The sequence below is a fragment of the Sardina pilchardus genome, chromosome 14, assembly GCF_963854185.1.
Source record: "Sardina pilchardus chromosome 14, fSarPil1.1, whole genome shotgun sequence".
Classification (NCBI taxonomy): Eukaryota; Metazoa; Chordata; class Actinopteri; order Clupeiformes; family Clupeidae; genus Sardina; species Sardina pilchardus.
The window spans coordinates 21021192-21047417 of NC_085007.1; the positions used below are offsets into that span (position 1 = coordinate 21021192).

Here is a 26226-nt window from a genome sequence, read left to right on the forward strand (position 1 = left end):
AAAAACAACACCGGAGCGGAGAGGCAGCCACCGAGCCTCCGGGCTCCGCTCTGTGTGATCCCATTTTTAGCTTTAGAGGTTTCATGTGAAATAACATCACCCGGCCCAATTTGTCAACACTGACTATAGCCTCCAGAAATGCCAGCGGCCACTGACTGTCCTTTCCTACAGAGTGAATAATTGGCTGTAAGCCGTAAAACAGAAAAAAAAAACACACACACACACCTGGCTGCAAGCCTTGCACCTGCGCACGTATTCCGTATTTGTCTTTTTATTTCACCCTCAGATATAACACCATGTTTGTGTACAAGGTCTCATCGTTCATGTAAGCTGTTTAGAAACCATGTGAAGCATTTGTCATGAAATATTTCATAGTGTGTAAGGTCAAGTGATCACCAGGATGGCTGTCTTTATGACAGATAAAAAATAGTTTCTTTCTCTTTTTTTTTAGTAGTTAAATCTGTTGCTATAATCAGTTCACTTCATCAATTAATCAAACAATTAATCAGTGGGGCAATTTGTTTCCACAGTTGTTGTTGTTCATGAATGTACGTATGCATATTTATATCCCAGTGGAGGGATAAATGGATAAATTGGATGCATGGATAAACTAAAACTCCTTTACGTGTCTCCTGGTTCCCCCAGGCTTGGACGGCAGGTTTCAGCCTCAGCACCAGCCCAAGGGTCTGGGCACCCGGCTGCACAGCGCCCCCTGTCTCCTGGAGGTGGGGAACGGCGCCCGGCAGAAGATCCGCAAGCAGCACTCGGACCCGGTGGTGGCCCCTCAGGGGGGGATGATGGCCCTGCGGCCCCTCCACTCCTCCCCCCGCCTCAGCGAGCTCATGCAGAGAAGCCCCCTGCCCACCATCTTGGGCTCCCCCTCCAGGGTGAGACACTCACGCCAGCTGCCTATGTGAAACTGTCATCTGGGGATTGTATGTGTGTAAGAGAGAAAGAGGGAGAGAGAGAGACAGAGAATGAGAGACAGAGAGAAAGAGAGAAAGAAAGACAGAGAGAGACCAAAAGAGACAGAGAGAGAGAGAGAGAGAGAGAGAGAGAGAGAGAGAGAGAGAGAGAGAGAGAGAGAGATGGAGAACGAGACAGAAAGAGACTGTACATGTTGTGTTATAGGTTAAGTGTTGTCTTCAATGTAGGTTGTGTAGGCTTATACTCTGTCCACTCTTTTTATGAGTTGATGAGTTCCATATTATGAGTTGTATTGTGGGAGAACTAGCCCGACCAAAAGAGCTAGACGTCTAGAGCGAGAAAAAGGGCGAGCAAATATGTTCATGTCCTTAAAGTGACACACATATTGAAGCCAGTGTTTGCCTTAAATATTTGACTATGTGAAATATGTCCAGACAGCCACAGTGTAATAAAGCGCCAGTTTCTTTCATCTTTATCTTCCTCTGTGGTGAACCTAGATTGTACGAGACAGCTCCACAATAAAACCGCATTTATCAGTTTATCTGATATTACACGAATGAATTTGACAAATATGCAACCACACTGAGCATTCCTTGCTCTTTTGTAGGTTTTAGGTCCTGGGTTAAAACTCCTTTGATTGAGAAAGCATTCTTTGAAAGTTGATCACTGTGTGTGTAATCAAATGTCTGTAACAAAAGCGTCAGCAAATTCAAAAGTAGAAGCGAAATGAAATTGATCCGTGCCAAACTCTTTCTCTCCACAGGCCATGCCCCCGTTTGAGTTCCCCAGGCCGCCCAGCTCCCCCAACATGGTCACTTTCCTGGCGCAGCAGGGCCTCATCCTGGCGGCGTCGCCCAGCAACAGGCAGACCCAGGGGGACACGGGACCCGGCAGTCTGCTGGACAGAGGAGCGGAGGAGGGCCGAGGATTCGGGAGGTACAGTAATTGCGTTTCACGACATCCATCCATTATTAAAGCCGTGAGAAGATAGCCGGAGCCATGTGAGGTGAAGGGAGGTGTGGTCGAAGAAGGACAGGGAAGCAGTTAGGGAATGGGGAAGGAGGTTATTTTTATGGATGGTCTTATTATTCTCAATAAACCACAGTCGCTCTGTTCTTGTCTTCCCTGTAGGTCGCAGAGCGCTGGTCGCCTGTCGGACATGTTGTTGATGGCGGCGTTTGGAGGACCGCTGGGGGACCGAGGGAGCTCAGAAAACCTCAGCGCTGACAACAGAGCTATAGACATTACAGGTCAGCACCCACAAAAAGTACTCACTCAACCTCATCACTCACTCAGACCACTTACTCATTACAGATCAACCCCCCAAAACATTCACTCACCTCATCACCCACTCACTTACTCAAACACTCGTTCATTCGTCAGTATCATTTCTGAATTTGTTCAGTACAAATACTAGAGCTATGCTGCTTTCCACTGTACATGAAACCACCAGTTCAACCCAAAATGCTGAACAACAAACCAGGACTTATCCACAGATTGTTATGCAGTCAGAGTAGTATGTTCATGGTTAACTTGGCTGTGTAAATGTTCTCAGTATTTTCCATCCAAGAACAAAATTAATAGCTGAGATTCCATATGCCTTAAATGGACATCTTAAGCAAAATCACATTAGGTAGAAGTGAACACCACGTAGACAGTCTGTTATGGAAATGCTGCTATTCGTGCACAGCTAGTTGCTGAGCAACATTGAAACATTTACTCACTAAAGACACTCATATGTTTCAGATGAACTCGTTCACCCCCACATAATTTGTGTATCACGCGTACAATGAACTGAGTCACTGCAAATAGACCGTGCATCCCAGTATTTAATGTGCCCTGCTGTATACAGGTTCAAAGGCCGTGTCTGTTGTTATCATGTCGCCAGCCAAACACGATTCTCATCAGGAAATTTCCAGCTCGGCTTTTGTTTCTGTCTGGCCAGCCATGAAAGTGGATTCTTCGGTGTTAAATAGCCTCAGGTCTAAGCTAGCACAGGGTGTGGCTCCCCTCCCCCCCTGCACCACTGTCTGTTGTAGCCAGTGTAGATTGTTCGTGCCAGGTAAGGTAAGGGGGATGTTGACAATGGCGTTAGTGGAAGTTCAGTGTAGTTGAGTGTGTAACCATTGTCTGTAGGGTGAGTGCATTCACAGCGCTGACATGCGGTCACTTCCGGGTTAGACAAGGGCACGCCTCTCCGTCGCAGGGTTGTGCCAGTCAAACAGTGAGCCGTTTTCTTCGCACATCGACACTATTTTGTAAAACAGTAGCTTGCTTTTATTTGGGGTAGTTTGCATAGAGGGCTCTATCCACAGGAGATTGCTTATCTAAATGGGTCAGCAGGTGGGATCATTGGTGCAGTGATGGAGCAGGTGTCCCTCTTGTTCCCTGGGAAAAACTGGGACAGTTGGGAGAAGTAGTCGGGAACACAGTGCACCATGATCGATGTCTCCTGGAGACTGCGCACACAAGTGAAAAAAAGAAAGTAAAAAAAAAAAAAAAAAAAAAGTTTACTTTCTCAGGTGAATTCAACTGTTGAAAAGTGTTGAAATTTGGCCACTGCACCACTGCCATCTGCTATTTCCTTCTGGCACAGGTGTGGTGTTTTTGTCACTTTAAGTGTATCCGGAACCACAACAACATTTTCATACCACACATGAACATGAAAGGCTGGTTTTGGACGAGCAACCAGTGGCACCATCGGTCTGGTGAGCAGTAGCCCCGCCCACGGTAATCTCTAACACACAGCTGTGTCTCTCTGTCTCTTTAGCGCCATCTGCTGGAGGCACTATGGTGGTGGGCTCAGGCAGTCCAGCCAGGGTTGTCTTCACTGTTGGCTCTCCACCAAGTGGCAGCACACCCCCTCAGTCCTCTCGGACCAGGAGGTTCTCGGGTAAATACCTCCCTCTGTTATGTCTGCACTTATTCACTTTAAAAAGAGTTATAAGCACCGGAATTAATGTCAAATTGCTTTCGGGATGAATAAAGTATTTCCTATCTTATTAATTCATCATGTAGAGCAGAATGTAACACAAGAAGGTTCTGATAATGTATCATTCCTGATATTGTGTCCTCTTGGTCTTTGCAGGATCTTCAAGTTCCATCAGTCCGGTTGGGTCCTTGACCAGCCGGTACCACCCAGAGGGCTCATCCAGTCCCCGGTATGGCTTCACAGATCCCATCTCGGCCAATCTGGAGGGAGCAGTCACGTTTGAAGCGCCAGAGCTACCAGAGGAGACACTAATGGAGGTAAATAAATCCAGATGCTGTCTTGCCCTCAGAGGACACACACAAATCTGATTTGAGTGATATGAGCACTCAAGTCAGTCCTGGGAGTGTTTTTTTGTTTTTTTCTTTAGGTTGGGTTTTGTTTCCCTTTCATTCTGTGCCAGTTGTTCTTCATAGCGTCTAACTCTGCAGTTTCTTACTGCCTCTAGTGTGACTCTGTTTGTACAGCAGTTTTAGTGACAGGATGCTCTTTGATATACACTACCTTAGTCATCTCTAGACCTTCAGTGTTTTGAGTGTACTCGTGGACGCGTGTGAAACAGTTTCCATCTCTCCCCCCTCCCTCTCCTCCTCTCCCTCTCCGTGAGCAGCAGGAGCACACAGACACCTTGCGGCATTTGCGCTTCACGCTGGAGTTTGCCCGCTGCATGGTGGAGGTGGCGGGTAGCCGGGCAGGTGACCGGGACCAGGACCGCGACCAGGACCGGGACGAGGTCGGAGAGCCCGGGGACCCCTCCTGCGCCTCCCTGCTGCAGCAGCAGAGCATGGTGGCCGACCAGATCAGCTCCCTCAGCCGCGAGTGGAGGTGAGCACCGCACCTTCCCCCTCCACACTCAGTCATGGGGTGCCTCTCAACATCTCTCCTCGATCCTCGATGCTCGATCCTCCAGGCTCGTTCCCACTGATCTATAACTAACACTGGATAGACTATCCCATTGTTGCCGCCCCATCATTCTTTATGTAGATGGACGAGGACCGAGGAAGGAAGGGAGGGTGTATAAAACACCAAATGAGAGGCACCCAGTCACAGACACAGAACACAGTCATACGGACTTGTATGGTACCCAGTGATGCCGCTACTTTTAGTTTGCTTACCGTCCACTGTTCAACCATATATGGATTTGATCCAACTGATCAGCAGGCACAGGCAAAGAAGTTATGCCAACATTGCAGTTCAAACATTATGCTGCGTTCTTATCAGAAAGCCTCTTAGGCAGGGATTACAGGCAAATTATACCTGGAATGCAGCCAATTATGGTGTTACGGGCTTGGATATCAATCATGAAAGCGTCCCTTCATGTCCCGTCATGTGTAATTGGAGCAGAATGCAATGTTACTCTATGCAAACTATATACAGGTGTCTATGTAAACTGTAGCAATACTGTGTAATATAATTTATTGTGTGTGTGTGTGTGTGTGTGTGGGTGTGTGGTTTTAGTTATGCAGAGCAGCTTGTGTTGTACATGAAGACTGCTGAGCTGCTCTCCTCTGCTCTGCACTCGGCCATGGAGGGCATCAAAGAGGGCAAGCTGTACCCCTCCAGCACTGTCAAGCAGGGTGAGGACATCCACCGCATCGGTTTACACATGCCCTCAAAAAGACGGCCGTGGTATTATGGGGTTCAAATAAAACACACAGCACGTCCAATTCCAGCTGTGAATTATACCATGGCAGTAAATTCAATGTTTGCCATGTTTGTTATTGATGAATATACACAACGTGCAGAGGATTAGATATGCAATTAGTTGAGCTAATAATTATCCTATCATTTCTAAAAATCCTTTTTTAATCTTTGCCATTATGGGGTTATTGAATATAGATAGTATAAGGCTTGCAGACAACAGCACAGAATGAACAGAAGTCCAGCAAAATAGGCTATTGATTTTATTTTCAGGCGAAATAGAAAGAGGAGAGCTTTTAGTGCAGCTTTTCTATCTCTGCTTTCAATTTAATTACATCGTTCTGCCAGTCGTGCACTCAAGTGGAACTGAAGGCAATATTGTGTGTGTGATGTAAATGTGAAAAGGTAAACGATGGTGGGCATTTTGCAAGTGGAAAATGACAAGGGGATAGCCGACCTGCCCGGTTAGACTGCAGTCGCATTGGCACATATCAGTTCATATCTGATTTATTTCCACATACATAAGAGGTCTGAAACCGATCTGTATATCGGAATCCATGTGCTTTTTTCCTGTTTATACGTCCATGCTGCATGTCAGAGTTGTGCCACATAATTATGAGCAAAAAATCTGAATTGAGTCACATTTAACTGACCGTATTAACACAGCTTAAATGCTCTTGTTGTGCTGGGATCAGTATTTTTGCTTGTTTTAATGTATTGTGTGTGTGTGTGTGTGTGTGTGTGTGCGCGCGCACTTGCAGTGGTCAGAAGACTGAATGACCTCTACAAGTCCAGTGTGATGTCCTGTCGCTCCCTCAGCGCTCGCCTGGAGCGCTTCTTCTCGCGCAAACACCGCCTCATGGACCACATCAACACCATCACCGCCGAGAGGCTGCTCTTCAGCCACACCGTACAGATGGTGGGCCTCCGCTCCTCAGCTCCTCTGGCTCATGTCCCCTCTTCTGCTTCCTCTATTTGACTGTCTGACTTTGTTTGTTTGTTTGTATTTTTGGGTTTGTTGTTGTTGTTGTTGTTGTTGTTTTTATTAGTAGTAGTAGTAGTTGTAGTTGTAGTAGTACAACAAACATTTTAATTTGAAAATGAAACCTCTCTCTGTGTTGCTGTGTAGGTTCAGACAGCTGCACTGGATGAAATGTTCCACCAGGGGGAGCTGTCTGCGCAGCGCTACCATAAAGCCTTGCTGTTGATGGAGGGCCTCTCCATGCTCCTCACCGAACAGGCCGACATCCTCAGCCTTAGCAAGTGTGAGTGGCATAAACACGCACACACACTTGTGAATTCAAGGGATGAAGCTGTAGTTTGTGGGGGGTTTCAGTTCAGTTTAGTTTAGTTGGAACTTGGAACTATTAAACGATCTGCTTGATCTTCATGTCTCCTGGCTAATGGTGACTGTGTTTTGTGTGTCTCTGCAGGTAAGCAGTGTATTGAACGCCGTCTCACCGCTCTGCAGTCTGGCTTGTGTGTATAAACAACCCTGCTATGTAAGGCCACAGCAAGCAGCCTGGACATTCAAGAAATATCTCTCCCACTCTCTCTCTCTTTTTCTATCTCTTTTTCTCTCTCTCTCTCTCTCTCTCGCACGCTGTAAGCCTCTGCTCAGTGACTGTGCATCAGATGTCTGTTGAGATGACTGAAGATTCGGTCAGCATGGCTCTCTGCCGGGAGAGGTCAAAGAGCCACAGCAGTGGACGCGAGAAGGGTCAAGTGTCCGCGGAGCCGTAGGTTTGGTCCTGTTCACACCTCAGCTTACCTCACCCTTCACTGGACACAAGAACACACAGGCACAGCTGGAGACACAATCAGAACCAGGAAGTGGAGCGACATGCTGGTACCAACACCCATTTTGAACTCTGACTTGAGCTCTCGCATTGCCCCACAATATCACTCTTCTAGTCTCTTCTCGTTAGCCTTGCCGCCTCAGTCCAACACAAACAAACTGTGATTAGCCTTGCAAGGCATCTTGGAGTATGAAGGAGTCTGTGAAGAAAAGGTTCCTTCAAACGCAGTATCCATGTTTCCATTAGGAGTGTATATTGGATGGTCTTGATCAGATGAGAACACGCCATGTTTACGCAAATCTATTTTTTATTAACTTTCCACAGTCATCTGCCATCCTGATAACATATATCGTCTGTTGTTCCCATTTCAGTAAGCTGGCCTAAAGTCAGAAGTTTAAGTATCATCCATTTACTTTCCCATATATCCCTTGATGGGTTTTAGGGTCAATGGATATGAATGGAAGACCACCACCCCCCCCCCCCCCCCCCAACCAATATTGGACCAATTATTCATTCCAAATATTTGAAAGTACTACTTTAATGATACTTTATTTTTTGAATGTTTTGGAATGTTTCTGAATGTTTTGGACCAGAAAAACAGGAGATTAGAATGTCCTCAGGACAGTTGTTGCCCCAGCTGTTCCATTAGTTTCATTTAAGCCTAACAAGCTTAACTTTCCATGGAATCGACGCCTGGTTCATTTTACCAAAGTTTCAAGAAGAGCCATGGTGTGGGGGAAAAAAAGCCGACTGATACATTCCCCAGTTTTGTTTCTCTATATATGTTGCATGCCCACAGGACTGAATATCCCCATTCTGTAGCAGGGAATATTTTAAGGCCACCTGTTGCACTTTAGAGAATCACGACCAATCACAGATGATGTCCCACTGATTATTTAAAGACGTGGTAAATTGCGTTCCAATTTATTGAAAAGGATCTTTCAGGTCTAGTTCTGAGTTAAGGCCATATGATCTTTTTTATTTTGTCTTAATGGTCAAACGATCATCACCATAATCATCCATTGTGAATGTAACGTGTAGAGTTAAGGTTTGTGTGTGTTGGTGAAATTGTAGACTGCATTTATATTCTTTGTAGTGGAGTGACAATGTGTTTGAATGGAACTAGTGGGAAAGCATTATTTGATTGTTGTTTTGATATTTGCTTATTTGAGCGATCCCTTTGAGTTGAGCAGTTCCCCTCAAACACTCGGCTTGGGGCTAGAGTTCTATGAACCTCGAATGAAGTTGATGGACATCTCAGTATTTGTGCAATATTACCCGGAAATACAGTGATGGCACCTGAATATCGATAGAGTCCAGAGAATGTGCTTGATTTCTTCAAGGTCACTTGACAATCTCTCACTTGCAGCACTGATGGCTTGGTCTTGCGTAGCAATAGCTTTACTATTCAGGCTTGGTTCAAAACAGCAGTGTTTTATTAAGGACGTGGGTTAGAGATGCTTCAGGAGGCTTTGCGTGCTTTGTTCATTACGCAAGCTTTTTGGTCTGGCAAGTATAAAGCAAACCCCTCAACTGAAAAGCTTGCACTGCTTTGCCATTGAAAAGTACTGTATAGCGTGCGTTCATGGCAGGGGGAGGCTCAAGATATATGGGAACAGCCATTTTATCATTTTATCAGCATAGGCTTGCTAGAGGTTGTTTTAGATGTAGACTTTTCCCAGTGCATTTTAGATTAGCCCTCTGTAGAGTTTTTTTTTTTAGATATAGAATTTCATTTTAACTTATGTTGTTGTGAGTTTCTTTTTCTGTATCTTAACAGGGAAAAGATTTAAGCTATCAAGGAAGATGTTTAAATGTGCCTTTTGATTTAAAAGAAAATGGAAGAAAAAAGCAAAAATGTGTACACTATAAATAATGTTCTGTAGTGTTTTAGCTTTGTTATGTTATTTTGATGAAAGGGTGGGCACAATTATAGAACTAAGGTTTATACTCGACTTTTGGATTGTTGGGTGCTTGATTTGAAGTATAGATTTATTTTTGGAGTGTGTGTGTAAGGTGATGTGTGTGTTTGTGTGCGACTAGTGTTTAAGTAAATTGACTGTGCACCATGTGTTTGCTGATCATGGGAGGTTATTGTGGCAGTAAAGAGTCATTACCAAGGACTCCTTTAATGACTGCAAAGTTAACCAGATGGTCCAAAGTTAACCAGATGGTCCAGTTTGTTCTGATTTGAAAGGCCAGTTGTAAGTTGTATGTATTTTTTGTCTTTTGTTTTGTTTTGTTTTGTTTTCATATGTACAGTGGACTGGTAGACTATATTTTGGTGCACTTGTTGGCAAGTGTGTTGCCTTTCTTTTCAGCAGAAGCAAATTTCCTCTATTTTTAAAGCTCTCCGATAGCCTCATTGTTCTGTTACATCAGCCATACTGTATACTGTGAAGAGTTTGCGATTCATGACCATTCCAGCTTGGGATTCATATGGCTGCTTTCCATTTGCTTCATATAGTCTAGTCCCTCTCATTAACCAAGTAAGTACACACTTAAATAGCATACAACTACACTCATTGAGAACCGAAAAGCGCAACTTTTGATTGATGCAGTGATAATCTCAAATTACTGGTAGATACAGAGACATGCCTCTCTTTGTCAAATCACCTCTCTGTCAGGTAAATAAGAGCGCTACACATACACTACAGTGAGCTCATTTCACATGTATTTTCATACTATTTGCTACTGTGCATATGAATATGAATACCGAATTGCTCGCCCCGTAAATCAGCAGTGGGCCCACTAATAAGGCTTTATCCCCCCCACCCCGGTCTCTCAGTATCACTTGTATATAAGAATTGTAAATTAAGTTATTGCTCTACATGTATATAAATAAGTGCATGGGAATATCTTACCTACCCCCCTCGGCCCACCAAAGAGAAGTAATAAACATTCTGATTTCCTCCCGCTCATTGCTTGACTGTTAAAAACATTACTTGTCTGTTTACCAAGTAAATCTAAATTAACTACACACACATTCTGTCACTGTCTATGTGATGTAACTTTTGCTTTTGAACTCCAAAAGGTTACGCACCAATAAAATGAGAAATTAAGTGAATGGCTTGATGTGTTTTCCTCTTAACGATTTCCCCAAAGTTGTTGTGTTGCAACAAATAAGCCTACCTTTACATATTTTTAACATTTCAATCAATTCCTTAAATTGATAGCATCTCACAAAAGTAAAGCAGACATTGTGGGTATATAATTGTATCTATCTGTTAAATGTGATGATAATGATATTCATGCATTCTCTGCATTGTATGCATGCCCTCTGTTGGATCTACTGAAGCTGCATGCTTCTAACCTTTTTGAGACATAGGGCCCCTCTCATTCGTCTTTTTTATCTATCCTCCCTCCCTTCCTTCCTTCCTCAGTCCTCTGTCTCGTTACCACTGATCTATAAGGAACACTGGATAGACTATCCCTTTGTTGCCGCCCCATCATTCTTTATCTGGATCAGTGGGAACGAGGACCGAGGAAGGAAGGGAGGATAGATAAAAAGACGAATGAGAGGGGCCTCAAGACTCACTCCCTCAGTAAGGCCTGTCTGCATCCTGCCTCTGCAGGGACTGACCATGTCACTCCCTCCGAGTTGTGAAAATGACAACCCCTTTCTAAACCCGCAGGACACTCTCCTTTCAATGGTGATTAATAAGATTTTTATAACTTTATTAATGTAGCCTAACATTGACATTCTTCATTCACTGTATACTAAATCTTATATTACATGCCACACACCTGTAGCCTATATCCTCATGATGTGCTAAGGACCATGCTGAATGTCCTCGAGGATAAAGCAGTGGAAACGTGTAGTTTATAGTATTTCATGATAATTGTTGAATTATTCTATGAATTGCAAAAAAAGAAGAAAAAAAACTGCTTCTTTTCTGTCCCGTCTATCCTCGCGATATTTGGTATTTCGCGAAAGGTCAGAGGTTACATCTCCATGTGAGCGTGACTTTGGCGTGTATGAACCAATTTCATTGCTAGAAAGACCGCTGTCTGTTAATTTCAAAAAGGTTTCTGAACCAGATTAAGAAGAAGGGATGCTACCTTGATCCGGTTTGTCAAACAAAAAGGATTATATCACGTGAAACTTACAATGCTGAATGTGTAGCTAGGTACTGTGGAGACTTGGGTGTCGTCGCTGTGACCGGTGAAGAAAAATGTATTGTCTTTCGTAACTTACACAGGTCGATTGATTTGGCTGTTACTTGACTGATCACTGTATGCAGCGAGGAATATGTTCACGCTGAATACAGTGATTTAAAAGAAGTATTTGAAGAAACGCATGATATGCTAAAATTGCTGCGGATTATTCATGTTTTACCAAATCCAAGAGCTGTATGTCAAGGATCGAAAGTCAGAGGTAAGATAACATTTCTGTTAATAATGTAACCTACCGTTCATCATCATATTTTAGCATCACTGTTTTGTCGGTTGCCTAGGCTAGAGACTTCGCTTGCATGTTTACAACTTAAGCTAACACCATTCAAACTAAGCTAACTATTTCATTCGCTGTAATTTTTTTTGTGAAGGGTTGGTCTTACAGTGTGAAGGTTTGCGCACTATTCATTCGTCCGGCAAGATGAAAAGATTCGCAGAGGATAATGGTGCAGCTGGTGATGGGGAACGCGTCGAGAAGAAGCTGAAAGAAGCTGAAGACCAAAGTCAAGAGGAGAAAAAACTTCCTAAAAGAAAAGTGGTATTGCTAATGGCGTATTCAGGCAAAGGATATTACGGTATGCAAGTAAGTGTGGCTCATTTAGCAAAGTTTGTATACTATGCAGTGTGGGAAAATTGTCAAATGTACTGAGACTTCTTTTACTTTAATGTATAAATAGAGAAATCCTGGCTCTGCCCAATTCAAAACCATTGAGGATGACCTAGTGACAGCACTGGTGAAGGCAGGCTGCATCCCTGAGAATCACAAAGATGAAATGAAGAAAATGTCTTTTCAGAGATGTGCAAGAACTGATAAGGTACTATTCAGAGTTCGGATTGTTGTAGTAGTTTATCAGTTTTAATGCGTTTTGGATTATAAAATGAAAGAAAGATGTTTTGATTGGTTTTCCATAGGGTGTTTCTGCTGCAGGTCAAGTGGTGTCTCTCAAGCTCTGGTTGATTGAGGACATTGTAAACAAGATCAATGCGGAGCTTCCATCCCAGATCAGAATCTTAGGTGAGGCAGCTGTTCTGATGATCCTTTGATAGTTGCCATTGAATTGCATTATCAAAGAATGGAATGTTGCTAAAGATCATCACTCCCAATTACATCACTCTCATAGGTTTCAAGAGAGTCACAGGTGGCTTCAACTCGAAAAACAATTGCGACGCCCGGACCTACTCTTATATGCTTCCCACGGTGTCCTTCTCACCAAAGGACCATAACCAGGAGGACTCGGACTTCCGCCTAGAAGCCTCCACGCTGGAATGGGTGAACCGCCTGTTTGCCCGCTTCAAGGGCACCCACAACTTCCACAACTACACGTCTCAGAAGGGCCCGAGGGACCCCAGCGCCAAGCGCTACATCACACACATGACCTGCGGTGAGCCCTTTCTGCGACAGGGCGCCGAGTTTGCGGTCATCACCGTGCGGGGCCAGAGCTTCATGATGCACCAGATCCGCAAGATGATCGGCCTGGTGATCGCCGTCGTGAAGGGTTACGCCACCGAGGAGCTGATGGAGCGCAGCTGGGGCGAGGAGAAGGTGGATGTGCCCAAAGCGCCCGGGCTCGGCCTCGTGTTGGAGAAGGTACCATTTGTCTGGCTCCCTCCCTCTTGCATATTGTGAAAAAAAAAACATATTTCTATATAAATCATAGATTGGGTCAAAGTTATTATCTACTTCTGATTTTTGATTAATGATATGATTTACAGCATGCTTGTATACATGTGTACATAGTCCCCTTGGGGATCAATAAAGTATCTATCTATCTATCTAATCTATCTAGTGCAGGATGTACTAGTTTTGGCCTATAATAATCCTTAACTTGTTCCCCTTAGTTAAGCTTTGGTTGACTTTTCCATTTCCATTTATTCATTCACTTTGCAGTAGTCGAGGCCAGAGATAACCGTGGTCAGTACCAAGAGCTGGGTGGCGTGTGGGGTTTGGTACGGCCTGATTTTTCTTTTATTGAATAGTGCAAAGCGGCATGACCGGGCAACAGAGGAAGATGGTCAGAGAAGGTTAGCAGGTCATCAAGCATGAAACCCAAGTTTATCACAAACTTGTGGAGTCAATGTTGATGCTGTGATGTATGGCTTGTCTGGCTTGGAAGACCAGCAATGTGGTCGTAGAGCAATTTAGCTGCAGGTGGTGTTCCTTCATCCAAGTGGATATGTCAGAAAGACTATCCAAGACTCACGCCGAGACTGTGGTGTCGTGAGGTGGGAAAGATATTTGGGTATCATCTGCCTAGCAGTGGTAACAAGCTGTGTGAGTGGATAATCGGGCCCAACCAGGTGGCAGAGAGAAGCGGCCCCAGAACCGAGCCTTGTAGGGCACCTGTGTAGTGAGGTGGTGATTGGTGTTTTTGGAGATTGATGAATGTCATGCTTTTTGGGCAGGCCGTCTTACAAATGCATACATTTAGTCACCTTCATAATCAGGCTCTCGTAATGGCCACACACATGCCCTCAGTACCATTATTATTAAATGGTACTGAAGGCATGACTATTATTATATATCATGGCGTTTACATCCAATCAACGAATGAACTGAACAGCATCTCCATCATGCAAAACGATCAATGTTCTAAAGACAGGGTTATGTGTGTCTAACAGGTGCACTTTGACCGCTACAACAAACGTTTTGGAGGAGATGGGCTCCACGAGACTCTGGAGTGGACTGAGGAGGAAGAGGCCATCTCGAGCTTCAAAGATGCTCACATCTACCCCACCATTGTGGAGACAGAGAGAGAGGAGAAGTCCATGGTCAGCTGGATGGCCACGTTGTCCATTCATGACTTTGAGGCAACAGCAACGGGAAAACAGGAAACACCAAGTGGAGACCAGGTACAGTATAATGTGGAAAAAATGATTCCATTGGAGTTGTAATTGCATATTGTTATTTTGTATTATTGCTATGACGGTCCCAAGCGTTTTCCTTATGTAAAATCTTCTGTCTTCCACAGGATGATGATGGAAATGGATCGGATTGATTTTAACAATCATGGAACACATTTTCTTTTCCTTTGCCTTTTATCAGATTGCAAGTACTTCTGAGCAAAATGCAAGGTTTTTCAGTTTAGTGATTATGTTTTGAATAAATATTTGGTTTTAAATCTTGTGTGCGTTCTGCTTTTTGGGGTGATGTTACTTTGGTTCATTGCACTCATGACATCAATGTAAACAAATTAGACCAATTAATGCAAAACTTTTTGCATTTAAATGAATTGTATTGTTCTGAAGGAAATATTTCCATGGTGTTTCTATTGATTCTTTCAGGTGATTGAATACATTTCTGAACATCTGGTAGAGCCACTACGTATTTGCGCAAAGTCATGAGACAATATTCAATAGTCAATATTCCTGTTTGTACTATGCATCATACATTTCAGTCATATGTTCAGAATGAGTTCAGCGTTTTGCTCTTTTTTTAATTTGATGTTTTATTAAAGACTGCAGCAATTAGTGTTTTCGCTCCAACCACACGGTGGCAGTGTGATAAAGACTGGTAGTTCTTGTCGTTGTGACGCCACTCCACTCACAACATCATGGCGCCGACCAAGAGCAACAACGTGAGGACTGAAACCTCGAAGGAAAGTGCCAAATCATACAAAAAGATAATTAACGATAAAGTTGAAAGTGTACTTCAGAGCAGAAAAAATGCTAACGAAATATTTGATCTTCTGGAGTATTTGCAGGTAAATGACTCGTTGGGGTAACTTGTGTCTTGATGCACTGTAACGATGGTTGGGATTTTTATAAGGTATGGACAGACTATCATAATTCACAAACATTAGCTAATTAAGCTTGTGTTATGCTTCCCAGTCGAACAAAGAAAAAGAGCTAATGCATGCCATCCAAGCCTGTGGAAAGTTATTCAGCGACTTACTGGAGAGAGGTGACCTGTTTGTCGGAAAACTACCAGAGGAGGATGAAGTGTTGGAGGGTGAGTTGTGGATGTTGTCAGTCACATTTTGCCTTCCAAGATCATGATCACCGGTGTACCCCATCACCCCATCAGTAAACGGGAAAATGTCCAGATTGATAAATTAATTATTGTATTGGCCGCTGACGAAGCTCACAGGATAGATGAGCTATCTGTTTATGATAAACTCGTACATCGTAGTGATTCAGATGTTTCAGATAAAGGTTTTAACTAAGCATCTTTTCTATTATCAGGTGAACGTAGCGCCGATGAGAAATATCGAATTTTCTTGAGACACAGATATAATAACTGCATAGAGCAGCTGTTGGAGAACATGGGGCATAATGTTTACCAAGTGAAGGTGAGTCAAACTGCTTATGCTACAATGTGAGTAAACAGTGTGATAAGCCATATCAGGACCAATGACACCTTGCTGAACGTTATATTTCTACAGGAGGCATCCCTGTGTATGCTGATGAAGTTGGCATCGACAGAGGGGAAGTTTCCCCTGCAGAAGCTGGACTGGTGTGAGCATTACAGTTTCCCTCGGGAGCTTATACAGGTCAGTCATTCACACAGCTGATAAGCACTACGGATGATATGAAACACAAATGGTGTGGTTAATTTTAGTTGAGAAAGTTATACAACTCAGTTAAAAAGATGTCAGTATGTGCTATATAGACTAGCAATCTACATGCTATCAGTAAGACTAGCACATTACACTAGCAATATTTTTTTCTTTTTACTCAAGTACGTTTTGTCAGTATGTACCAGAAAAATCTGTACCTCCTTAAATTCAGTGACACTGAAGTGTACATGCAGAATGACAGTGTGCAGCGTATGTCTGTGTGCAGGCAGTGGTAGAGCGGATGCTGTCTGAGAGCGAGGACATGGCCATGCTCATCTCTAGGTTCCAGGAGTTCCTTGAGATGGGTGATGTGCGCTACTACGTGATGTGCTCCATTCGAGACCATGTGGCCAAAGTCATGGAGAAAAACAAAGGGGTAAGAGATGGAGAAGTGGTGTTGCAGAAACAGTGATGATGTAGAAACATTACTCTAGCGATAAAGGTTCCACATGAATTGCTGCACTTACCGTATGTTATTGCTACTAGGGTTTTGATCTTTTACCAACTATATGGATGTTTTTTGGCAGGTTGTGATGCCAACATTCCAGAACAACGTGTTCACGCTTCTCTCCAACATTAACATGCCCAGTCAGGAGTCTGAGCTCACCGACTTCATGGTCCAACAAGGAGGTCAGAACAATGCACTGTTACCGGATGATTCTTTACAAGCCCGTTGTCCTTAACAGATGCTTATTGTCCAAACATATACAATTGAGTAATAAATTAGAAACCTATATGGAATGAAAGTTTATGGTCAGCATGGATGTAGGAAGGCCCTCAACAGCAATACCCTTCTCCTTTACAGCTAAGCACAATGATTGGAAAGCAGCCAAATTGAAAGTGAGTGTGAGCATCCATTTTTTACCTGTATCAATACATGGATTAATTTTATCTTTGCATTTTATCTTTCTTATCTTTATCTTTGTTTTTTTTTTATTTGTTATTAACTATTTGCTCATGGTGTTGACTTTTCAGGAGCACAAGCGTGTTTTTGAGAGGACATGGTTAATGTTTCTGAAGTATAAGGTATGTGTTTGTCATTGTAGACTATATTTGCATTTTTATTCATTTATTTATTGATTTACTTTTTGAGCATGAATTCTTGCTAATCACTGCTTGTGTTTGTGTAGTTGCCTGGCAGCATGTACAAGAAGGTTCTGGTGATTCTACACGAGACTATACTTCCTCACATGAGCGAGCCAACACTCATGATCGACTTCCTAACTGCTGCCTATGATATTGGTGAGACGAACTCACTGTTCTTCTTCTTTGTGATGACGTTTGTTGTTGTTGTGGTTGATCATCTTAATCGCAAAATATCTTTACTGGATTAAGACATTTTTAAGTGGATCTGAAGTGTGAATGATGTTACAGTACAAATCTCTGAGATAGGACATTAGGTAAATCAAACATCAGTCTAGTCAGGGGTTGGCCAAGTGGGGTGGAAAGGACTGATTAGTTACTGTTGCTTTAAGCTGAGAGGTTATTGTCGTTCTCTACAAAATTTTATGTTCTTGTCATTCTTTGTGCAGGTGGAGCTATCAGCTTATTAGCTTTGAATGGTCTATTTATTCTCATGCATCAGCACAATCTGTGAGTTTATTGCCTTTGCATACATTTGAAACAGTCACAACCTTCATAACCATAACCACCAACAACAGTTTTTGCATTCATTACAGATATAGCCCCCACTGATATTGAAGTCTTCATGATTTTGCAAACATACTTAGAGCCTTTCTGTTTGATATTGTCTAAACATGCATGAGCTGCAATCTCACCACCCATTATGAATACTGTCAATCTGCCTCGTGAAAATAATTTGTTCAAAATCATGCTGTCAGAGAGTATCCAGACTTCTACAAGAAACTCTACAATCTACTGGAGCCCTCCGTTTTCCATGCGAAGTACAGAGCACGCTTCTTCCACCTGGCAAACCTTTTCCTTTCCTCAACGTGAGTTTTCCTCCCATCACAATCGCTCTCAAAAGCAGGCAAATCCACTTTTGTGCAACTGTTATGGAAATTAATTCTATAACAACAGTTTCATTTTGATAGTCAAGCTCTAAAAAGTTATGTCAAAGCTTTTCAGACCTCAGGGACGTAACTTAACTGCTAAAACAAATGAAATAATTCGAATAGAATAGAATAGAATATTTACTTTTTTGATCCCGTGAGGGAAATTCAGTTCTCTGCATTTAACCCAATTTAACCGAATTAGTGAACACACAGCACACAGTGAACTCACAGTGAGGTGAATCACACAACCCAGAGCAGTGAGCTGCCTGCCCAACCAGCGGCGCTCGGGGAGCAGTGAGGGGTTAGGTGCCTTGCTCAAGGGCACTTCAGCCGTGGTGGACTGGTCGGGGATCGAACCGGCAACCCTCCGGTTACAAGCCCGATGCGCTAACCAGTACACCACGGCTGCCCAATTCCTTAAAGTTTTGCTCCAACCATTCTGATTGATGCCTCTGACTCTATCTCTGCTGAGTAAAATGCATTTCCTGATTTCTGTGTGAAATGTATTTCTGACCACGATTTCTTTCGGCAGGCATTTGCCAGTCTATCTGGTGGCTGCGTTTGCTAAGCGGCTCTCGCGGCTGGCCCTCACGGCACCCCCGACGGTTCTGGTCATGCTCCTGCCTTTCATCTGCAACCTGATCCGCCGTCACCCGTCCTGCAGGGTCCTCATCCACAGACCCAGTGCTGAGGGTGAGAGAGAGAGAGAGAGTGTGTGTGTGTGTGTGTGTGTGTGTGTGTGTGTGTTTGTGTGTGTCTCCATCTGCCACCCACAGCCAGTTTATAACTGTATTACCACTGGACTGCGCTTCATTTACCTGAAGTCTAAAACACCCTTCACTCACCCTCATCTTGAAACCCCACCAACCTTAAAAGTAATTTCCTCTGAGCTTTTTTTTAAATGTTAGTCCTTGTCACTAGTGCTGCCACTGAGGGATAATTGTAACTGATTGAAGACCAACCAGTTTTCTCCAGATGTTCTTTTGCAGTGATGAAGATGACTGTATTGTGAATGTATGCAACTGTCAATAACCTCTGTATGCCTTGTACCACCAGCGCCCTGTAATGACCCGTACAACATGGAGGAAGAAGACCCTGCCCATTGTAATGCTCTGGAGAGCAGCTTATGGGAGATAAAGGTAGGAGGACCTGGCTTCTGCCACATTTGGCCTCCTTTTCATTTGATTTACAGTAGCATGCTGCATTTTTCCCACCCTCTAACCCTTTGTTACTGTAGCAGCACAACTAAGGTTTGTGCACACTTGCGTGAAACTGACGTATGTTTGAACAAAAACAAGAGACTGTGTTGCGTTGTCAGTCACATTTGCACACTGACTCCAAAACCTCTGTCTGTCAAAAAACGTTTTCGGAACAGGTTCTATTTTCTGTCTCCCGCATCTGTTTAGTGTAAGTCAATGAGGTTTCCTACTGCGGCATTCTGAAATTGACAGGCCAAAATCACGCATGCAAAATGTTGGATTTTAGTGTGCAAAAGACTTTACGTTAGGATCAAGGCACACTTGTGTATGGGATGTGGTCTGTACTCTGTACAATAAAGAAGTGCAAGTCTACCTTTTAATGACCTGCTGATTTAAATCTAATTTCAGCTCCAAGTATGCTTTAATAATCATACAAACCAGATTCATATTCAAAATGGCTACAGGAACTTCCCATAGATTTTATGTGGAATTCAAACCTGAGTTTACTTTTGGAATGAAATGTAATAACAGAAAAGTGACCGATATCTTCACTGTGCCCTTCACATTTGCTTTGACATCTGTCCTTTCTATTCCACACTTCTGCACTTCTAGTCTCTTCTGAGCTCTTTTCCTACTGAAGTGGTATCCCAAATAGGTACACTCATCACTGTCACTGTATGGGCTTCACTTTTCCCAATGGTCCCAAAGTAATTCCTGCCTCTGTCATCCATCAGACTCTACAGAACCATTACCACCCGGATGTTGCAAAAGCAGCCCAGGCGATCAATCAGCCTTTATCCCAGGCGGAAAAGGACATCTCTAACCTTCTTGAGCTTTCCACATTTGAGGTAATTTGCCTGCTCAAACGAAACTGCAAATGCATGCTTAACCACCGACTCCAGCATTGTCATGCTACCCTTATAGTCTCAGTTTTTCCTCTTTGATATACTTCCAAGTAATTTGAAGTAAATAAGGCTGTGTGTAGTAATATTCTTAATTCAAGAGCATTATTTTTCCCCTCCACAGCTAATGGAGAAAGATCTGAAAGAGGTCCCTAGTACTGTTCCACTGGAGTTTGATCAAGCTACTCAGCTTCTTAAAGGCTCAAGAGATGTCCTGGGCATTCACTTCTGTTTGGAGTAAATACAGAATTATCACAATAAAAATGTCCTTTTTTTTTACTATACACTTGTTTTCATGTATTTTTTGCTGAACATACCGTATGACTTTGTATATCTCTAAAATAAGAATGTCTTACAAATGTCTAGAAATAAATGTCTATTTCCAGTTTACCATTATCTTAACTAAATTGCTTGTATAACTTGTACAATTAAACATTTTCAAATGTTTGAATTAAGACAGTTGTATGTTTTGTATTTTCAACTGGAGTCCTAAACATGAGATCTCGTCTTTACTGCGGTGCAATGTTTTCATGCGGGAATGTATGAAATGTCCTAAAATGAATTCCGTATGACGAATCGAAATTGTATTGGTTGGTTGTGTTACGTGCAGTTACGTTTCGTGCGCGTGTGTGCGTAGCTTTTCCCGGAGGTCCAACAGATACAGCAGCCGAAGAAGATGGTAAGCTTAAAATAACACTTGTGGACCCATAGTGTAACAACATTTTGACAAGAAACTGTTAGCGTAACATGCATGCGAGTAGATTTAGGTGTTGCGAGCATTTTGTGGAGAGAGGGATTTGGTTTCTGTACCTTTCCCCCTCCTAGCTCGTAGCAAGCAGTTCGAGATGGGTGAAAGATCACATGACAGTGACAGCAAAAGTGGGAAAGAGCCTAATACCAGCTGTACGGCCCTGTGAACGTTTGTTTAAACGTTTCTTACACATATACATCAGTATTACGTGCTCTGTTTTGCTTACCTTGTTTTTTCTTCACCCATTGTAACCGAACTTTGTGTGGCAACATGTCTAAGTGATTAGCTTGCCATTCCACTGACAAGGTGTACAGAACCAGCAAGCATCCTAGTTAGCTAACCGATATCTTAGCGAGCTACCACATTAACATGCATATTCTGTCCAACGAGTGGGTTTTATGAGTTCAGCGAGCAATGTTGTCAGATGAGCTGTTTTAGATACATCATTTCAAGATCTGTTCATTAATAGTTGAAATGGCGAGCAAATACAGTTTGCCGATTGTTTACAGTAGCTTAAGTTGCTAACTAGCTAGGCGGTTGCTAAAACAGGAACAGTTTTAGTTGAGACCGAGTTCAGTAGCTATCATTAATGGCAAGCTCATGACACGAAGCGAGACGTCTAACGTTAGCAGGCTTTTTGGTTTATTTTAACCGCATGTCACATTACTCACAATGTCTCTCTGGAATGTGTAATTTCCACTTTTAACATGCTAGTCAAGTCTTTAATTTGCTTCACATAACGTTAACCGATCTGTGTGGCCTCACATTTTTTTGTTTGTTTTTTTTTCACTCACGCATGCATGTAATAAATACTAACCACCACCACTAACCCTTTATTTAGCTAGCATCACTTAAATCATTTTTATTTATTTGTGTTTTGAATGCCTCATTTATTATTCATTTATTCACTTTTGAACTCTAATTTCAGTTTTCCCTCTTGTCTCACCATTTATTTTATTTCACTTTTTGTTTTTATTTGGTATCATACTTTCTCTTGATCTCTCCACAACCCCATTCCCCTCACCTCACCCACCCAACCCTTTCCTGCCTTCAATCAACCTGTCCATTGTACTCAGGCTGGTCACAGAGTAAGTGTCCTTCTCCTCATCCTTCTGCTGAGACCTTTCATTTCTGTGCACCGCGCTCCTGTGAAGGCTTGCTCTGCAGACTAATGGGGTTGCTGTGGTGCGGTAGGCAAATTGCACTGGGCTTGGTCATTGGACCTAGTGTGTGGTGCAGCCTCTATAGGATGCAGTCCAGAGCTTCTCTTGAAGATGATTGGTAAAGTTGTATCATTCCTTGACATGGAGAATGCAGTAAAATCTGAGTGAACATAGCTTTTAGTTTCACCATGAGGTAGTATGGTCTAAGCCGCTGCTTCGCTGTGTAGGCCTACTGACAGTCTCACTGGCAAATGCTCAGTGTGAATTGATGATACTTCTGTGAGGGTCACTCAAGTACAACTCAGAACGAGACTGTTTTCTAACACGTCATCCTACCTTTCCCCCCGTTTGAATCGATGCGTTGTCAGTTGGTCCTGGTGTTAGGCGATCTGCACATTCCACACCGGTGCAACACACTACCGGCTAAATTCAAGAAACTGCTGGTGCCAGGGAAGATTCAACACATTCTCTGCACCGGCAATCTGTGCACCAAGGAGAGCTATGATTACCTGAAAACACTGGCAGGGGATGTTCACATTGTCAGAGGGGACTTTGATGAGGTAGGTTTGAGAAGAGCCCCTTTTGTAGAATGTGTGTTCTGTTGAGTCATTATAATGGTAGAAAAATAGATCTCTTATTCTGTCTCAAGACTTAGTGTATGTGTGTAGTAGGTGACATTCCAAATGTATTTTAAATTCAGTATTTGAAGTACCTTTTGAATGGTTGATAGGTTAATGAAAACCAGACAGACATGGGCATAACAGTGACTAAAGACAAGGACAAATGAACGATTCCTTTCACAGAACCTGAATTACCCTGAACAAAAGGTGGTGACGGTGGGACAGTTCAAAATTGGCCTGATCCACGGGCACCAGGTGATTCCCTGGGGCGACATGGCCAGCCTGGCGCTACTGCAGAGGCAGTTGGACGTGGACATTCTCATCTCTGGGCACACACATAAATTTGAGGCCTTTGAGAATGAGAATAAGTTTTACATCAACCCAGGGTCAGCCACAGGGGCCTACAATGCACTGGAAAGGTAAAGAGCAAAACATCTGTTGGGTGTATTGGAGAGATGTTGTGTGCTTCTCACCATAACAGCTAAGCTTACAGGATTTTTTACATATTATATGTTATTCTTAGGTAGTTAGAAACAGTGGAGATAATAGCCTTACGGAAAGTTCATAATGAACTCATCCAAGGAAAACATGATATTTCTGCTTTCCTGCCAACACCAACATCAGGCACATTTACACTGGTGTCAAAACCTCACAGAAACAAGAGAGTTTGCCATGTTTAATTCAACATACGCGCAAAGTCTTGAGTTCTTCTGTGTCGTCTGCCCACAGCAACATTATACCGTCTTTCGTCCTGATGGACATCCAGGCGTCCACAGTTGTCACGTACGTGTACCAGCTCATCGGCGACGACGTCAAAGTGGAGAGGATCGAGTACAAGAAATCATAAACGTGGCCGTGCCGCAAGGGTACCAGCCTTCAGCGGGGAGAGCCAGAGGTGCCAGCATCCAGAATGCTCGTCAGTCCATTCCTTTCTACCTGCAGCTCCACAACATCGCAACACTGTCAGTTCTGTACTATAAATATTCACCATTTGGTCGAGAAAAGAAATGTAATATACTGTTTATATATGTGAAAGTCGACAGCGCTCGCTTGCATTTCGTCTTGCCAACTGACGGCTGTAGAGGATGCAATAACGGCAGGTTAATTGCATTATGTCTTTAAGGATGTACTGTGGTGCCACTTTTTGTATTTTTAGTTCTTTACATATTATTTCTATGTCTTGTCAATAACTTGGGCTTTCAGATATTAGGCCTTCCTCCCACTCACACACCCCCTTCTTCTTTGTAAAATCATGTGCCCCTATAATAAATCTACAGACATCAATAAACGTTTGAATTATTTTTACTATAAGAGTTAAATAATGCACAAGTGTGCACAATTTCGCATGCAAATTGAAATTCTGTGAAAATGTGTTGGATGCAAGTAAGGCATTCTTAAATTAGACTTCACAGTAGATGTGGTCCATCTCAAAGAAAACGATCTTCATCGTCTTCCATTGATAAGGCTTTGATCAGTTCATCCAGCGAGTCGTCATCATCTGTGTCATCAGGCTTGCTAAGACTAGCTCCTGTTGAATATAAAAAGAGCCTGTCTCCTCAAAGTCTGCAGCAAATCCTGCTGTTGAGAATTAGACATGAAACTTAAGCCTGACCACCATAGACTGTTATTACTCTCATTTTAAACTCATTTAAACAGCAGTGTGATGCTAAAGAAGGAGTGCACATAGACCACAGAGGGGCGTTTTCACATAAATCCATTTTTTATGAGGTTACCTTTTGTAGTTGAGATGTTTGTTTGATCACCAGATACCGTTGATTTCCTAGTTGCTCCTTTCTTGGAGTGAACATTTTTAGCTGCTGTCCTGTGGAACAAAAGACTCCCTCAGCCTTTTACGCATGTAATGATCACAGACAGTAATATTGTCTATGGAGATCCTGAAATAATTTCCCACTTTGTTCACCTTTTACGTCGGTTGTCTATCTTTGGAAGACTATTTTTCACTTTCTTTAAATGTTTCTGCCCAGGCTTGTCAACAATCTTAGGAAGTGTTTCTGTCTCAGCTACACTCGCTTGAGACAAACTTGGCGTCGGCTCAAGTGACTCACTGATGGTGCTGAAGTCTGTCACAGAATCCAAACCTATGAAAAATATGGATACAAGATACAAACTACAGTCATCATCACTGTGATGATGATGATATCATGCTTCATCAAATCATTGAAGGTAGTCAGTGCATAAAAACAATCCATTTGAATAGACTGACCTGTCCTGATGCATCTGTGTGCAATATTCATGTAATGCTGTTGGAGAAGCTTCCACACATGTTCAGCACTGTGGACTCCAGCAATGGTGCTCAAATAGCGCTTCTGCCCAGGTGTCAGCCTAGCATGCTTGAACAGTTATGATTCTCTTTCAGTTTTGAAGTTACATGTTAGCACTACACAATAAAATATAAGCTTATATTTTAATTGCTTTATGTATCAAAGAAAACTGACAGAACAGTGGCAGAACATCAAATAATAGCTAGACTGAGTATGGAAATGTTAAATGTATTCTTTTCTTTAGATTGGTTTTAATTTGAAATTAAGATAAATTATTTGCTCTATAATTTGACAAAATAATTGCTGTACATTAAAATTAAAGTTAGCCTATCAGAGGCTACCTGCAGAAACGGGGCCTCAGCCAAAGTTGTAGGAATGTGGATAGTTGCAACTTTAGGGTCTTTCATATGACGTGGAGATCTCTTGATCCTTGAATCGGTCGTCTTTTCACAACCTGTTCGAATGGATTGAAGAAACTGTACGCAATTTTCAAAACAGCATCATATGCTCATCAACAAGGCTCTTGATTTTTGTATTATCTACTTAGGTTACTTTGGTCCTTTGATATAAAAAGAAAAGAAAAAGAAAAAAGGGGGTCATCGGGTAGCCTATGCAGCTTCCCCGTCCAGCAACCCTATTGTGTTTCCTTGGACCCACTATCTGGCACAACAGTTATCAGGTTGCTGAAGCGACCCATCACCAAAATTAGTTTTCTAGACTTTGTTAAACATAAATGGTCGTTTCACTTACCTCCAAGTCCGTGTCCAACTGACCTACAGACAAGTTTGTTTTAAAATCATGCTGAACACATTTTTATGTAGGCCATTATCCTAACAAAATTGTAGGCAATTCTTACCTGCCTGGTAGAAGGCGATTTTCCGGAGTTATTTCGTTGACGTTACTCTCTTCGAACTTTACATGTTTATCCATCTCCCGGCGATATGGGTCCCGCTAATGTGCAATTTAACATTACTTGACCTGCTTCACTCTCTGACCTGGTCAGACACATGAATGATGAATTAACAGATTGCTAATTGCACCGATAACTCTTCACATCTTCACGAAAAGATGATGCCCATGAAATGCATGGTATGATCAAGAAGATTAATAGTCTTACTGTCGCCATTTAAACTGAAGCAGAGTCCATTGAGCGAAAGATTTTACACGACGCACACGACTTCGGAATTCGAGTTGCGCGTTTTCAGT

The 26226-nt window shown here is 42.7% G+C and overlaps 5 protein-coding genes across 6 annotated transcripts in view; 4 read left to right on the forward strand and 1 right to left on the reverse strand.

The window, feature by feature from the left end:
- Positions 1 to 10423, forward strand: part of ulk1b (unc-51 like autophagy activating kinase 1) — a 27276-nt gene extending 16853 nt beyond the window's left edge. For both annotated transcript variants that reach the window (XM_062553932.1, XM_062553933.1), the window contains exons 19-28: positions 646 to 887; positions 1691 to 1863; positions 2059 to 2177; positions 3698 to 3820; positions 4016 to 4176; positions 4527 to 4741; positions 5375 to 5493; positions 6319 to 6476; positions 6687 to 6822; positions 6991 to 10423. In XM_062553932.1, the coding sequence (XP_062409916.1) occupies positions 646 to 887; positions 1691 to 1863; positions 2059 to 2177; positions 3698 to 3820; positions 4016 to 4176; positions 4527 to 4741; positions 5375 to 5493; positions 6319 to 6476; positions 6687 to 6822; positions 6991 to 7046 (1502 nt within the window). In that variant the 3' untranslated portion in view covers positions 7047 to 10423. The remainder of the gene's footprint in view (positions 1 to 645; positions 888 to 1690; positions 1864 to 2058; positions 2178 to 3697; positions 3821 to 4015; positions 4177 to 4526; positions 4742 to 5374; positions 5494 to 6318; positions 6477 to 6686; positions 6823 to 6990) is intronic.
- Positions 10424 to 11302: 879 nt separating this feature from the next.
- Positions 11303 to 14651, forward strand: pus1 (pseudouridine synthase 1). Its single transcript, XM_062554025.1, has 7 exons — positions 11303 to 11734; positions 11904 to 12115; positions 12210 to 12347; positions 12445 to 12547; positions 12654 to 13120; positions 14152 to 14382; positions 14502 to 14651. Exons 1-7 carry the CDS (start codon positions 11662 to 11664, stop codon positions 14526 to 14528), a joined length of 1251 nt encoding a protein of 416 aa, XP_062410009.1. The 5' UTR covers positions 11303 to 11661; the 3' UTR covers positions 14529 to 14651.
- A 424-nt stretch (positions 14652 to 15075) lies between these two features.
- noc4l (nucleolar complex associated 4 homolog) lies at positions 15076 to 20659 on the forward strand. The gene is made up of 15 exons (XM_062553800.1): positions 15076 to 15233; positions 15361 to 15481; positions 15715 to 15821; positions 15915 to 16022; positions 16315 to 16464; positions 16616 to 16718; positions 16894 to 16928; positions 17064 to 17114; positions 17219 to 17330; positions 17621 to 17681; positions 17930 to 18040; positions 18636 to 18796; positions 19160 to 19242; positions 20037 to 20150; positions 20329 to 20659. The coding sequence occupies exons 1-15, from the start codon at positions 15084 to 15086 to the stop codon at positions 20443 to 20445; spliced, it is 1584 nt and encodes a 527-aa protein (XP_062409784.1). The 5' UTR covers positions 15076 to 15083; the 3' UTR covers positions 20446 to 20659.
- Positions 20660 to 20752: 93 nt separating this feature from the next.
- vps29 (VPS29 retromer complex component) lies at positions 20753 to 24026 on the forward strand. The gene is made up of 4 exons (XM_062553803.1): positions 20753 to 20883; positions 22487 to 22678; positions 22922 to 23157; positions 23468 to 24026. The coding sequence occupies exons 1-4, from the start codon at positions 20881 to 20883 to the stop codon at positions 23583 to 23585; spliced, it is 549 nt and encodes a 182-aa protein (XP_062409787.1). The 5' UTR covers positions 20753 to 20880; the 3' UTR covers positions 23586 to 24026.
- A 16-nt stretch (positions 24027 to 24042) lies between these two features.
- Positions 24043 to 26225, reverse strand: LOC134100555 (uncharacterized). Its single transcript, XM_062553802.1, has 8 exons — positions 26138 to 26225; positions 25877 to 26015; positions 25771 to 25793; positions 25362 to 25474; positions 24963 to 25089; positions 24660 to 24837; positions 24472 to 24560; positions 24043 to 24266 (listed from the first exon to the last, which is right to left on the reverse strand). The coding sequence occupies exons 2-8, from the start codon at positions 25948 to 25950 to the stop codon at positions 24166 to 24168; spliced, it is 705 nt and encodes a 234-aa protein (XP_062409786.1). The 5' UTR covers positions 25951 to 26015; positions 26138 to 26225; the 3' UTR covers positions 24043 to 24165.
- Position 26226: the final 1 nt, after the last annotated feature.